Source organism: Lissotriton vulgaris, chromosome 9, assembly GCF_964263255.1.
Source record: "Lissotriton vulgaris chromosome 9, aLisVul1.2, whole genome shotgun sequence".
Taxonomy (NCBI): domain Eukaryota; kingdom Metazoa; phylum Chordata; class Amphibia; order Caudata; family Salamandridae; genus Lissotriton; species Lissotriton vulgaris.
In genome coordinates this window covers 347,291,833-347,307,152 of record NC_141697.1, presented here as the reverse complement: position 1 = coordinate 347,307,152, position 15,320 = coordinate 347,291,833, and the positions used below count along the sequence as shown (strand labels likewise).

The window sequence follows — 15,320 nt, the reverse complement described above, 5'->3', positions numbered from 1 at the left end:
GAGAGCATGGCCTTTACCTGCAGGAGGTCAAAGGCATGTTTGTGGTGGCAGGCAGCTCATTCAGAGGCTGGTAGGTTTTCGGGGGGCACCAATGAGGCCGTCCCCTGGGTGCATAGCCCTAGCCCTGATTGGATAAGCCCCACCATCTTCAAGATGGTGGGCACTGGAAAAAAAATGTGCACTACTTAGCCTCCTGCATCTGAGGGGTGGAGTAGGCGAAGGGGGGATTGGGGTGGGGGGAAGAGGGGGGACACCTACTTTTACTGTTTTCCCACAGGTTCTCCCACTAAAAGTGGAGTTTTGAATGGAGGGTGCCATTTGCTGCTAGCTGCAGAGGCTGGGTTTGCATTACAAAGGCGGCAAGGCCTTCGAAGCATCCTTTCGAGCACTCTTTCTCTTTCTTGCCTCAGGGCAGTGGCTCTCAACTCAAAGGTTCAGAAACATGCCTGGTTGTGGCAGGCTGCCTAAAAGACAGTCAGAGACAACACAAGGGTTGGTAGGTGGTGTAACAGAACTTGAAGGGGGCAGCCCTGCAAAGTGCATGGAGGCCTCTGGGTACATGTTTCAATAGATGACACATTGGCATCAGCGTTGGTTTATTGAGAGGAGAGGTTTAGTATCAAACACTCCTGGGTTCTGTAAAGCAATCATGGTGCTAGAAAACCCGATTTGTCAGTTTCCAGGCTATGTATGCTCTATGGCTTCTCTGGTGCTTACAATATTATTAAGAATAGACTCAAATATTGTAGGGGTATATCTAACTAATGCAGGTATGCCCATGCCGGAGATATAGGGCACCCTGCCCTATGGCTTGTAAGGCCTGCTAGAGGGGTGACTTGCCCATAGCTGAGGTAGAGGTGCTTTGAATGCCGTTCTTGTCTGCACAAAGGCATGCAGGCTGCAGTGGCAGTTAGCATAGCCTTGGTGAGGGGTCCCTAGGGGACCCTCTTCAGTCCCAATGCCCTAGGTACCAGGGGTACCATTTACTTGTGACTTACAGGGGGACCTGAAGTTGCCAATTGTGGTTCAATTTTATGAAAGGAATCATGGTACAGGGAACCTGGACAGCAGGGTCCCAGTACACTTCAAAGTTGCATCAGTGTGTGTGTCGCACTGAAACAAACACTTTCCCGCATCTCGCAGCACAATTCTTTGTCTAAGTACTGTAACTCCATTCTTGAGTCTCTCGTAATACTAACATGTTCTTTTCTGTAGTGCTTAATATTGACCTGCACTTATGTCATTTCTAATGAACATAATAAACAGACTGTACAGTTGTTGAATTGAAAAGTATTCAATTTACTATCCTCTGAAGGATGGAGAGCAGAATCTTCCTTGCCAAGATTTAAACTTGTGATGTGCAGGTTTATAAAAAATAAATAAATAAATAAAAAAAAGACAGCGATGAGCCTTAACCTGCTGAGACATTTCCTTGCATCTTGCTGCTCTTCCCATTCCCTAATGGGCAGAAGGACAGTGCATTTATCTAGACCTCTGTGTGAGTTCCATATTCCATGGCTATCCACTCATTGATGGGCCAAGATAGTGGAAAAATAGCCACTCTTATGCCTGGGCAGCCATGTATGATGCCATTACCCACTCCTGCAACAAAAGTACAGAAACTCGAAAACTACAAAACCTAGTAGCAAACCATCAACTTAGAATTCATTACGGGCCATATCACCTATTACTTTCAATAAAATGATTACCACAACAACATCTTATATCAACTGTTGTACATTAGAGGGCTTAATAGTAGCACAAGTGTAAATAGAATTGTATCATTTGAGATTCTAGGTTCATCAGATCAATGTTTCTCTGCAAGGCATCAAAATTACTTTATATGGAGTATGACACAGAGTTCTGAATGCCTCATTAGCTCAGGCACTTAACATTCAGGAGTTCCTATTTGGAAACAAATCAGTTTAAACTGCATTTGACAAATTCATTCCATCTACAACCAATAAATTTCTTTCCATAAGCCAAAGAGGGAATCTGAACAAATTAGCCCAGACTGGACAGGTTAACGTAATAATCAAAAAAAGTTTGGATAGATTGGAGCTCAGACAGATCAGCTAAGCTGATCACCCCCCCCCCCCCTCCAAAAGTAACATGGGATTTTAAAAACACTCCAAGTTCTTCGTCTAACTAAATAAAGCACAAAACAAAGCTGAATAAAGTTAGTCAAGTCCTGCACCATATGACTGGACTTTAAAAATGTCTCAGCACATTTGAAACGGTCACTTAATTCCCACCCATACTAAAAGCATTGCCTGCACTCCTCACCAACGCATTCCGCAACCCATTGATCAGATTCCTGAAGTCAATCTTTTCTATGACACTTCTCCATCTCCAATAATCAAAATTATACTGCAAGGAACTACAGTGCAAATTAATAATTTCCTTATGAGAATGCATCCTCCTGGAGACTCTAAAGACAAATCAAATCACTTTTCTCATCCCAGACTAGGGTTTACAGCAACAATAAACTTCACTCAACTTCAACTAAACATCTTCTGGTCTTTTTACGCAGCTATCCTGCCATGATAAATACATCAGAAGTGTTTCTATGCACTAAACAATAATTTCTTTATACCTTTTTAATCTGGCTGCTGAAAAAGCACCAAAACTGCTATGATAAAGCTTAACATACCCTGCACACTGATTAATGCAGAAATGTTTCCTCATCCTTCCAGGCCTAGCTGCAGCCTTCTACATAAAAAGAACCACCATAAATGGATCAAAAACTGGAATCACATGAGCTTCAACCGCAGGGTACGTAAATGGTGCAGCTCATTTCTAAACAAACGCAAACTTATTTAAGGTGGTTCTCCTCTGATCCGTCACCTGTGGCAAACCCCAAGGATAATTTCTCTTTGTTCAATTTGCATATGAATCCCAGTGTTGCCATTTATCAATATGAAGGTAAAACTCAAGTTGTTTTTTTTAATTTGCAAAGTTTTATATAGCGCTGGCTAGACCCGGAGGTATCAGAGCCCTTTACATGAGGATCAGCGAGTTAGAGGGTACATAGTTACAACAGTTTGAATCAAAGAAATCGAGGGAGGGGGAGGGAAGGAGACACGAATGGAGAGTCCAGTAAAACAATGCCAGGTGACCAGCTGGGTAGGTGACGGCCAAGGGGCCAGACTCCTCTATAGCTGAATAGGACATCTCCAACAGGCATCGGCCAAGGTTGCTCAGGCACCGCAAGTTGCTAATGATGCAAAATGAAAAGATTGCTTCTTGATCTTCCTGGCACCAATCACAGCAAAAATTGAATTCAATATGGTGTTCATCGTCTTCAAAGCGCTACATAAATAACCTATCACCCATCCTTGTCAATTTCAGGGGGACAATTAAAAACCCCAACAGATAATACATTTCCAACTGAAACAATACATTCAACTGCATCACAATCCTTCAAGGGCAGCACAAGCCCTGTATAAAATTTCATCAGAAGACGGAAGGGAAGATTTTCTTCAAATAAGAAACCAAGATGTAAAAACACCTATTCAAGTCCCACATCTTTAACTTCCCACATTCCTTCCTACTTTCACCCATTCTCCATCTCAATTTGTCTCCTTAATGAGCTCTCACACCACCCCTACTTTGATTATGCAAGAATACACAAATCTGAAATCTGAAGTGTTGCACCATCTCGATAGTTTTATTCATGTTAAATTCAAAAGAAGCCTCATTCTCTGTTTCGTCACTGAAAAGTACACCAATAACCCAGTTTGTTATAGTATTTTAGGTGGTACTTCACTCAACTATGACACCATCAGTGTTTACAGATGCGCCATTTGTGACTGGGGTGAATGTTTGCATTGTTTAGCATTCCGTCCATCATTTTTTCCTTTTGCACATGGCACAAAGTAAGTTCATAGTTTAGAAATAGTCCATACAAAGGAGTATAATTTATTTGTAATGCATTAAATACTTTACTAGATAGCAAAGAAATGAAGAGCTGATAAGGCCGTCAAAGTGACTATAAAACCACTGATCCTCATGGTCCATTTTATTTTTTCACTCCCATTGCTGGGGATTAAAATGTCAAATAACTTTCTTGAGCATACCATTTTAAAAGCTGCAACAGACAGTTGTGCCATTTTTGTTTTTGAGAGGCAACATTGAGAAACTACTAACAAGGAAAACTTTAGTGTAAGACAGGCTTTTAAGAGGAAGTAAGTCTATTTGGGTTTAGCTAGCAAAAAAAAAAACTAAAGAGAAAAAAACAACCCACACAAACACTCTAATCTTTTGCCTTCATCACAGCTAGGCGCTCTCTTTGTTTCCAGCGTACAATTAGTTTTAACATTTACCTGACAGTGCTTGCAAGCACAAAGCTTGCTACGCCAGTTCAATGGCCAGTACGTGGCAGTCTCTCCCTTCAGGACTTGATGGGCAGTCAGATTTTTAAGTTTGCAGGTGGTCCCTTCATGTTCCATCTTCACTATGGGACAGGCATCCCCATTGGACGTTGTCTGCACAGAAAGGTAATACCTCAATTTGAGTCATTTTGTGTACGGATTGTATAACACTTTCTAGCCATTTGCACAATGTTAGATGTGATATTTACCCACATACAAAGATCTTCTGCATAGATTCACTAAAATAAAAAGAAAATATTTCCCCAAACATTGTACGTGTCAAGCATAATTTCCCTCCAAGAAATTATCGAAAGTAGCACAAAAGATGCATGGCTCTATAAGGAACACAGGTAGGCCTAATAAAGAGAATTGTATTAGTCCAATTTGGGCAACACCGAGACCTGGTTAGCAATCCAGAAAAGTCAATCTGCCTGAGCAGGTATGTATTGGACTAAGGAGAAAAAAGCATTTAAAAGGATACTAGTTGACCAGAATGCAGAAAACTCATGGTTGCTCAACCTCAATTTCTTGGAGAACACTTAAGAGCATCTGCAAATTCATAGGGATAGTCATATGGCTAAATTAAAAGGAAAAATATCTTTGCTTGGAGGACTGCATCAAGAAGGGAATATCTGTGGTTACAGTTTGGGTACTCCTGCCTCCACTGATTTTCAGAATTACTATTCGAGTTTTGACTAGGTAATCTTGACTTAACATTTTCAGAAATGGGTTGGAAGAAAGCAAATATAGTGAAATGGAGACTTCCTGTATCTAACCATTATGGGAGAATGCCAGACCACGGTTTCAATCTGAAGGAGCAACAACACGGCAGCGCAAGTGAAGTCACTTCCAGGTCAGAGTGATGCCAAATGGGTGGACGGATTGTCAGCGAGTGAGAGACAAGCATCGGACAGAGAGAGAAGAGCCAGGACAGGGAAGAGAAGAGACCGATAGAAGGAGAGAAACCCAGAGACCACGCGAGCCAACCCGAAGCAGAATGGCTACATGGACTTATGAACACAGAATCCCACAGGAGGAGGGTGCTGCACTCAACAGTGCCATGGACCATCAGTAGCATTGTGTTGTGGCTCCGGGCAAGTATTGCAGACATTCACCAGACACCTCCGCTATGCCGAACTAGCCCTTGCTACCATCACTCTGGTCCGCAAGACCAGGACGGGAGTAAGATCCTTTTCCTACCTCGCTGCCAAAACCTGGAACACTCTGGCTCTCCACCTCAGGCTATCCAAGTCGCTGACCCAATTCAGGAAGGATCTCAAGACCTGGCTCTTCGACTGAACCGTAGCACCCAGCAGAACCTGCAGCCCCCACCCTATTGAGACCCTCGCAGGCGACTAGTCCCGCTTAACAAAACACTGATTGATAGTGGTTAAGGGGCATTTGCATACCTGAAATATTATTAATATGAATATTCACCTTTGGGTGAAGAGTAGAGACGATGAGACTTCTCCAGAGGACGGATTGGGCAGAGGTGGAGAAAGTGGAAATGTGAAAATTTCGACTCAAAGACCCATATATTGGGCCTAAAAGTTTATACTAACTCAATGCAACTGTTTTACACAATTTTGTCCACGTATGACATCCCATTAGTGCCCATGTCCAAATCGGCTTGGATTTTTACACCAAAGATGGTTTACTGATAAGCAATCCTGCATATATACACGTGTTACTGAAGGTCTGCGAGTTGGTTTTCACTTATTTCTATATTTTCTAAATGCAGAGTGGGGAGGGAATATTGATAGCTATGAATCACCCAGTGAATCCCCATATGGAAATCCTCATTCATCTCAAAGATTAATTTAACATTATCACAGACCACAGGATTTCCATTTATAGGTACCTAGAAGAATATCTCTTGTGCTTGCATCATACCAATTAGCCTACTTGGTGACCTCCACTCTTACCTTTTTTTTTTTTTTTCAAATCCTTTATTGAAGAAATTCAAGGCAGACATTACACTGTGCTACGTAGCAGCTCAAATTGATAAAAGTCAAGCGTTCGGAAACAAGTTGACTACACCTTGCAAGAAGCATAAATACATTAAGGCAGAATCACAGCATTATTTCGCAGGAATCCCTCCCCGCATTGGGGGGGAGGGGGTCACACACTGGCCAGGACATCAGTAATGGGTGCAACAGGGAGAGGGAATCTATGTGGATGTGAGAGGCAGACATCGACCAGCGACGGTGGCCGCCGCGGACCCAGGCCCGCGGGGAGCACGGGAGAGGCAGCGCCACTGGAATGGGTACGGGGGCTGACGAAAGTTACCAAAGGGCCCCAGATGTCAACCGGTCGGGACTTGGCGGGTAGGAAGTCCCAGAACTCAGATAAGTCTGACAGAGAGAGGCATCCTCCAGCCAGCTCTCGACTATAGGAGCAAGTCTGTGACCCAAGCACATGGCCAACCTACGCCTAGCCAGTACTCGCAGCATTGCGATCAGGCGTCGAGAGGCGTCTGGGCAGAATTTCACAAAACCAACAAGACACAGGGGAGGGTCAGGATACACCGTAGTACTAGTGATGTCAGAAATCGTGGAGCACACTGCCTGCCAGAATTCAGAGACCTTGGGGCATAACCACGCTAAGTGTGCGAAGTCCGCGGCGGGGGGGGGGGCGCATGCAAGCGTCACTTGGTAGGAGTCAGAGCTTGTGTAGCTGAGCAGAGGTGCAGTACAGCCTGTGCTTACTTAAAATGTATCAGATGGAGATGATAATTTGGCGACAGCCTCTTCGTCTGGTTGCAGCAGTATAGCCAGTCAGCCTGCGCAATGTCTGTACCAAGATCGGCGCCCCACGCCCGGTCAGCAGAAAAGGAGGTGGACGTTAGTGTAAGAGCGTATAGTTTGGAGACTAATTTGTTTGGGGACGGGGAAGTATACATGAAGTCCAGGGCCGGCATAGTGGGTGGGGGCTGAGGAAAGGTAGAATATAGTTTCCGGCAGACTGCACGCAGCTGGTAGCATAGGAGCGTGTCCAGCGGGCTCGAGGAATCAGGAAGGGAGTAGAAAGTATTCCCTGGGTAGAGGTCCGCAACTGTCCGCAAACTCAAACGCGTCGCATGCCTAGACATGCCAGAAGGCTGGAGAGGGGGAAAGTCAGGGTGGTTCACTATTGGCACAGCATTTGCAGAGAGTAAGGGAATATTAGAGAGCCGGTGAAGGCCAGACCAGGCCCAGCGCAAAGTCTCTACTGTGTCTACCTCCACTCTTATCTATGACGTAACACTCATTCAAGGCACCAACTCAACAAGTTTGTTACTTCTGGTTTGACCAGATTAGCACAGCATCTAGAGTCCTCAAATAGCATTTGTTTTCCATTAGCTTCAGTTTGTCTGGCCTTGCATTTAATTGAGGCGAACCGATTCAGCCCAATGAGCTCTAATTGTGCCAGATTTCCACAGATCTGTAAGAATATTGCAATTTTCTGAAATTCTACTACCAGCTTAGAGTAAAAGACCTTATGCAAGCATGCTGGTCCTAGGACCTTGGTTCTGGTTACTTTTTAAAGATACAGAAACATTAAAATAATTCCAAAAGTAATAAAATACAAATTCCAGAGACATTCTGGATTCTCTTATCCACTGCAGACACTGTCATATGAACTCAACCCTCAAAATGTAAATATAGAACTTGGCCATGTATATGGATAATTATGGGCATTAATAAGTACCTCTTGGTCATCCTGGAAAGTTTGTGGCAAAGGGCCATTTTCAATATAAATGCAAAAATTCAGCATGAAAGGTTAACAGCAGACAAGTGGAAACAGAATGCCAGGTTCCAAATCACCCAAAACTCCAATGCGGAGCCATAGATTTAGATATGTCCGACTGTGGCAAACATTTGGGCAACTCACAAGCACAGCCTAAAACCATATGGCCAGATATAAAGCTGAGAAAACGTCCAAGCTAGGGAGTCAGAGCTTGCTACTTGATTAAATCACATGACAGAGGGAAAGTTAGTCAGCACAGAAACCATATGAGACTGGGTTAAAGGACCAAAGGTCATTGCCAGTTAGTCTGCAACAGATGAGGTCCTAGTTCTTGGTGTCATGGAGCAGAATACCCCAGCTACTTGCGGGACTAGCATGAACAACCAGATCCTAAAATATTTTTGAACAAAGCTAACCGGCACATCTAAAGTCTTAAGACTGAATCTTCTGCACCTACAAGTCGATTGCTAAAGCGAGCAAGTAGTTCCTGAAGGAAATCAATGGACAAAATGGATGGCCAAGTTGAGGTTACTGGCCTCCGGTGGTGGTGCTAATGCAGTTACGGAGGCCACGAGATAGATATTTAAAAAAGGTACAATAACTATAATGCGATACTTGAAGAGCAGTGTCATGAGTAACCATGTAAAAGGTTATCACATGCTTTTGAGAACTTATTCCTTAGGCACCAACCATAAGATAGCCATTAAAAATCCTCTACCAACCAGATAGATTTGCGCTACTTAAGGACTGAAGTCAACACTGAACATTCTGCCGCTGATGTGAATACACAAAATTAGAGGACAGGCGCGAGCATTTAAGCAATCTTCTAGCTAGACAATCTTATTTGAGATTTTACCACTCATTTACTGTAAATGTGTTTTTACAAATTTACCTTTGATGTAGATGGTCCATTACACGGTACAGACTCTTCCTTCATGGTATCTTCTCTCGACATGATCCCTTTGTGACTGATCTTGGAAACGTCGCTGGTCAAACCTGCTCCATTCTCAATTACTGTGCTTTCCGTTTTACACTCCTCAGTCACTTCAACCTTGAGATCTCCACTGCTGTCATCCAGAGGAGTTACCTTGGTCACGGTTGGAACTAGAAAATGCAATCAATATCATACAGTTTACCAACCTGAAACTAAAGATTATGTTTTTCAAGTCTAAATGCCAGAATGATTTTTCAAACTGCTTTTCTGTTTATCAATTATTCATGTACAGGCCTAAAAAATAAATACTTTTTTAAAAAACACACCACACACTAAGGGGTTTGTCATATTGGGCCTGCAGCACTTTCTTGTAAGCATTTAACCAACCAAGATTACTCAAACAACAACAACAACAACAACAACCTTCTGTACAATGCTTTTTTACTACTACCGTTTTTCTATCCAGTCACCTCCTTCAAATGAAGATTGTATGAAACTTGAGCCATCAAACAAACTATTTCCCTCCCCATTAGGTCCCAAACAAATCTTTAAAGAACCCAAGATAAGAATATAGATCCGACAAGTTACCAACTTAACTGCTGAATCACATTTTCTCCAAAAAAAAAAAAAAATGCCCAAACCAGTTGGTACCTTTGATAAGCTCCTGGGCAGAAGTCCTATGAACTTGCCTTTCAAAACCATTCCATCAACCTAACAACTACTGTGCCTCATAATGAGCATTACTGGAAACCACCAAATGCATACATTTCTTGGGTTTTTAAACAGGTTACTTTGATCCCATGAGGTGCCCGCCTGCAGCACCTGACTTTCGCACATGACTGCATCATGAAGAACTCAAGTGCGGCAGTATAACTCAATGGATATCAGTGTGCATGCATACTTTTATAACCGTATTTAAATTCTGCACATTACCCAAGGCGTTTCTTGGCAAGCATTTGCGTTTTCAGAGCTCTGGAAAGCATGGGTTTCTGGATTGCATAAGATTACGCAGACTGTTCTAAAACCTCAAACAATGGACCGGGAAAGGTTCCCACCCCCAAGTCTCTTTTGTAAATTGGAGCTTGAGGCAGGGGTACAGAATAAAAGTTTGGCTTCAGAACCAAAGAGGTGTGCTTCACATGTTCATTCTTATCAACAGAAGTACCAGAAGAGTTGGGCAGTGTCAATATTTCGAAAGTGCAGGAGAGCAAGCTTTAAACAACTTTGTTTCATTCTTTTTACAAAAAATTAACACTGAAATGGTGCAAGCAGGTTGCCAGTTTTCTTGGTTTTATTAATCTAATTATTATGCCTTAATACATTAAAAAAATGGTTATGGCTTGAACGTGGTTACTCATGTTCGCATATGGCTGAAATGATCACCTAGTTAGAAAAATCAAAAACCTAGAAAGACCAAAGTTTGTGACGGATCTAGCCCCGATTTGAATGGCACCCAATGTTTGTATTGTTTTATAACATTTAAAAAGAAATGCCCTGCTACACCTGCTGTACCTGGGAGGAGCGAGCATGTGAGTACGTTTAGAAAACCGTCTGAATTTAGATGTGTCTTCTCCAAGGAGGCCCTAGAGATGCTGTTGGAACAAGTTCCTTATTTGTATTCAGATCTAAATGGTATTCAGGTGGCATTCAACCACAGCTAGACGGAGCCTTTCCTTTTAGCCTGCAAATAGTTATGCAGCTGCATGTTACTTGTTCTATATTTTGTGATATAATCATTCATTTCTGTGGTCCAGTCTACCGAATTATGGGTAATGACAAGTAGCACTCGGGAGAAAAGTTTTTTCTTAAGCTTAGTTTAGTAAGGTTGTCATTTATGTTCTTATGTTGCCATGCTCAGGGGTTAGATCTACGAATATTTCACTTGTATACCAAGTCATGTGATGCAGACTGGAGCATTAAACGTGGATATGAGAAGAGCGAAGAATGTGACCATGACGGGAGTAATCCTTTCAGTGATCATAACAACTGACACTTTAGTGCACAAGATTACAAAAACTGCAATAGGTTGCTCGGAGGCTTTAAATAAAAGCAATATGTGTGCCAGATGGGATTGCCTGTAAGAAACATTGACTGTTCTATCCTCAGGCGAGCAAGCACCAACCACAGCAATAGCTTGATACCAGCTAACGTCTGATGCCAAACAACCAGGGATATGTGAACGGTTACTGGCATTCACATACTGTTGTAGCTTTCGATCATATAAAGTTAACGCAAAGGGGTCCCTATGCTACTTTTAGAATGTGTGCAGAACAGTTTTTAAAAGATTTCTTCCAAACGTCTTAATTTCCCCAGAAATTAAGTTTAGGACGGGGAAGAAGCCATATTTGCTTTCTGGGACACAGCACACTCCAAACTTTAAGAAAAAAAAAAAGTCCATCACCAGCATCTAAATGGATCAATGAACAGCACACCAAAGCATCTCCCCAAAGACATTTGTATGCCATTCCTGCAAAAGGTCAACCTCAAAAACTAACCTTGGATAACTTATAAGCACCATTTTTGTTTACCTGACAGATGAGCAGCGTAAGCCCAAAGAAAAGGACAAAGCTTCATGCAGGCCGGGCAGACCATCTCCTGAAATTCCATATTCTCCTCTGGTGATGCACCTAGGTGCTGTCGAGACATTTACACCATTACTTTATGCCAGGCACATGTACACAACAATCTATAGTTAATCTTCATTAGACAAAGAACATAGATAGCTGAAAACTAGATTCATGTGGCCACCTTCCTAAGGTGGTTAAAAACTCATGCAAGCCATACTTTAGAAGTTCCATCTTTAATCACAAGTTGCCTTTTTGTCCTCCAACCATGAGAAATGCAAGCAGCTAGGGGAATCTTAGCTACCCTATATCAGTATGTGGGGGGAGAAATCAAGTATTCAGTTAACTCTGGTTTCTTAACTGAAGCTGTGAATTCATGAAAGAATGGGAATGAATAATAAGCAGGACAGTAATTCTTCCATCAACACACCAACATGTTGACATGTGTTGGCCAATCAAAATGGTGACAAATAACAGAACCGATGCTAGTTTTAGATTCAATAAAATGTAAAAGCAACCAGTAGCAGCTTAATCGCCTAGGCAAATGATAGGGCTAAAATTAGTTGGTGTGTTACTATTTAAAGAACGATAGGACAGTCAAAGAGACTGACCAGCTAGGATTGTATTAATTTGTAAGCAGTGTCAGAAAATGGAAGCATTCCCTGTGAAATCATGGCAGAAGCATTCCCTGTGAAATCATGGCAAAACTCACTTTTGGGATGGTTAAGGGAATAGTAATGCTACATCAGTATCCACTTACTTTGCCAGCATGTATAGTTTTGTGGTGAAGGAAGGATACCGTGCAGGAATATTCATTGAGGGTGGTGGTTCCAATCCAGCATTGAAAACTGAAGCATCAGGATGGTCGATCTATGTGGCAGAGTGCCGAATTTGGGATTAGAGCTTCAGATTTCACAGCAGCGATCCAGACAGCCGAACCATAAAACTAAATTAATGGAAAGCTTGCAGATGGTTCAGTTCTCAATAGTTTCAAAACCAGTTAGGCCAATCAGGCATCTTGTAACTAGATTCATGGTACCAGAATTTTAGATTCAATCAGATGGTGTTTTCGTATGGCAAAGATATTAGCAGTTACGGCTCATATTGCTTGTCGCACAACGAGTACATAATCCAGTACGGCATGAGGAGTTGAGCAACTTCAATACAGAATTTGTAATAAGGCAACAAACACACAAGCCTTTAAATGACCCCCTCCTGCATCTACCTCAGCTTCCCTTCCCCATAGATCCACGCCCCCTAAAATTTTTTTTTTTTTTTAGTGAGGTCTGACAAGGAACTATACTAGGACACAGTGGAAGATAATTACATTAGTCTTTAGAACATTCCTCAAAACTGGGATTCCATATAAAGATGGGAGATAAATGACATTCTGGATTTGGATCACGTGGGCCAGTAGGGTAATGAAGTTTAAAAGTATTGGCACAAGAATTGTTGCAGAACATCACAGGTAATATCAGATGTTTTGCACGAGAATCTGTGGTATCAAGTGATTAGTCTGACAAATGGGTCACATTATGCCGGTTGGAACAGTAATCGAAGTACGCCCAAGGGTATAAGCAGCGCTTTACAAGTGTTAAAAATAAATAAATATATATGCACTGGTACATTTATTAAGATGAATTAAGATTGTCTGCTGTGACAACAGCTAAAGTCTCTACATTAGGTCTTGTAGTTGGGGTGATCTAGTTGATTCACTGGGCAGGCAGTTCAACTTTTGAATTTTGGCTTCCCAGAGAATTTTGAACGCAGTATCATATTGGTTCCTCTGTGACTACGGTAAATCTCCAGACTTCGCGTAAGCTAGGATGAAGGATAGTTTATTAGCAGGGGATCAGGCACACAACCCTAAATTTTCCCGAATTACCACACCATCCACCGCTATACTAGGCATTACCTGCCAGGACAGGCTTTCCAAATTTGCCACCATAGTCTGATGCTCCATTACAGGCCTCAATAGCAATATCCAATGGACGAGCAAAGTGTTTGGGATATTCGAAGGATGCATCTTCCCATGGAAGCTCATACTCTGGTATCAAACTAAGGGAGAAGGGGGTGCCAGGTGTGCTTAGGGGTTTTGGACAACTTAAAATGCCTTTGAGACCAAGATCTGCACTATATGCCGTCAATATGAGCCGCTAAGTCCACTAGGAGCAGAAATAGCTTGCAGTGGATCGAGGTGGAGATCTGCAAACAAGAGTGAGCTGAGAGGGACTCAAACTTCCTGGATTAGACGTGGACGAATGAAAGGCACGTTGATTCAACAAGGCCATCAAAGGATAAAACTCTTAACACCGGAGATTCTCAAAGCCCGCAAAGGAATTGCAAAACTCAAGCGTGAACCAGAGGACACTTTTTGAAGAGGTAATTTTAGGGTTGGAGCCATAGAGAACAAAAACAAATCTAGGGCCTGGTGACAGCACAGACCTTGATAGACAAGATGGCCATGACAATAGAAACCAACAAAGAAACTTAGTTTGTAATGAAAATGTGTAAAAACACCAGAACACCCATTATCAGGGTGAAAAATATGAAGGAGGCAGTAGAACTGAGGTTATGGTGTGCCTGTTGCTCACGTCCACCTAGACTGTGCACTTGAAAGGACGAGAAGGTTCATATTGACAGGGCCAATAAAGTAGTACACAAGAGGAAATCTATACATTGAGATGTCTTAATGTTAACGTTTCACCCAAGTCTGGAGTACAAGCATTTCGAAATGAAAAAGTGTCAGTGTTGCAAAAATTTCAGCTGGTAAGGAAAGGTGTAGGGAAGTTTACTTTTAAATGGATTCATAGATAATTCCACCTCAGAAACAAAACTAGTTAAGTAGAACTCCTGTTCCACAATCATTTCCAATGTATTGCTTACACCAAGCAGCTTAAGAGGTTAGATACAATCAAGTCAATGGCAGGAGTGGGGTGACCACTATGATTATCCATTCTACTTCACTGTACACCCGTCACTCAAGATCGACCACATCCTATTTCTGTAATTAGGAAGCAAAAACTGTTAAACACTATATGGTTGATCACCATCAGCTCACACCGAGCTCATCGTTTGTAACAATGGCCAATTGTGTCCCTAGAGGTGAGAAATGGAGCCAGGGAAGCGTCTAACTCAGCTAGTAGGGCAGAAATTAGATTGCTCATTAGGGAATACCTGCAAAACAAAGTGACGCAGGATGCTGCAACAGCAAAATCACATGACTGTTTTGCAAAGGGAAATGTACATCAAAGTCAAAGCTTTTATAAGAACGTTTGAAAGAAGAGTTAAAAAGGGTATCAGCCTTTAAGGTGCTAGAAAACACTACAGGTGTGCCATGAGGACAAATTAACATTTTGAACATGAGCCAGCTCAACAAATTTGTACGTTTGGAAACTCAGACAGAGTTTAAGAAAAGGGAGACAAATCCAAGTGATCACTGGCAAGAAGGCTAAGGGCCAAAAATATCAAATTCCATTTGGTTAAAAGGGTCCACGTGGGGGTGTGTTATATGAAGACCACAACAAGATAGCTTTCTACAGGGCCTTCCAATTGTAACTGGTCCACAGGATAACAGACCAATTTAGTTCCTTCGGGGACACAGACACCGCAATGCTTCTAATGATTAGTGTTGACAAAATGATTCACAAGCAGAGAAAAGTTAAAACAGTAGGCGATTGTTAAAGAGGCATCACCCTCTGCAACATACACAGAAAAACG

At 42.2% G+C, this 15,320-nt stretch overlaps 1 protein-coding gene across 1 annotated transcript in view; it reads right to left on the bottom strand.

The window, feature by feature from the left end:
• UBR7 (ubiquitin protein ligase E3 component n-recognin 7) overlaps nt 1-15,320 on the bottom strand; it is a 57,916-nt gene that overhangs the window by 36,069 nt on the left and 6,527 nt on the right. The window contains exons 6-8 of the mRNA XM_086937705.1: nt 11,565-11,670; nt 8,995-9,206; nt 4,326-4,487 (exon numbers count right to left, since the gene is read on the bottom strand). Of these exons, the coding sequence (XP_086793831.1) occupies nt 4,326-4,487; nt 8,995-9,206; nt 11,565-11,670 (480 nt within the window). The remainder of the gene's footprint in view (nt 1-4,325; nt 4,488-8,994; nt 9,207-11,564; nt 11,671-15,320) is intronic.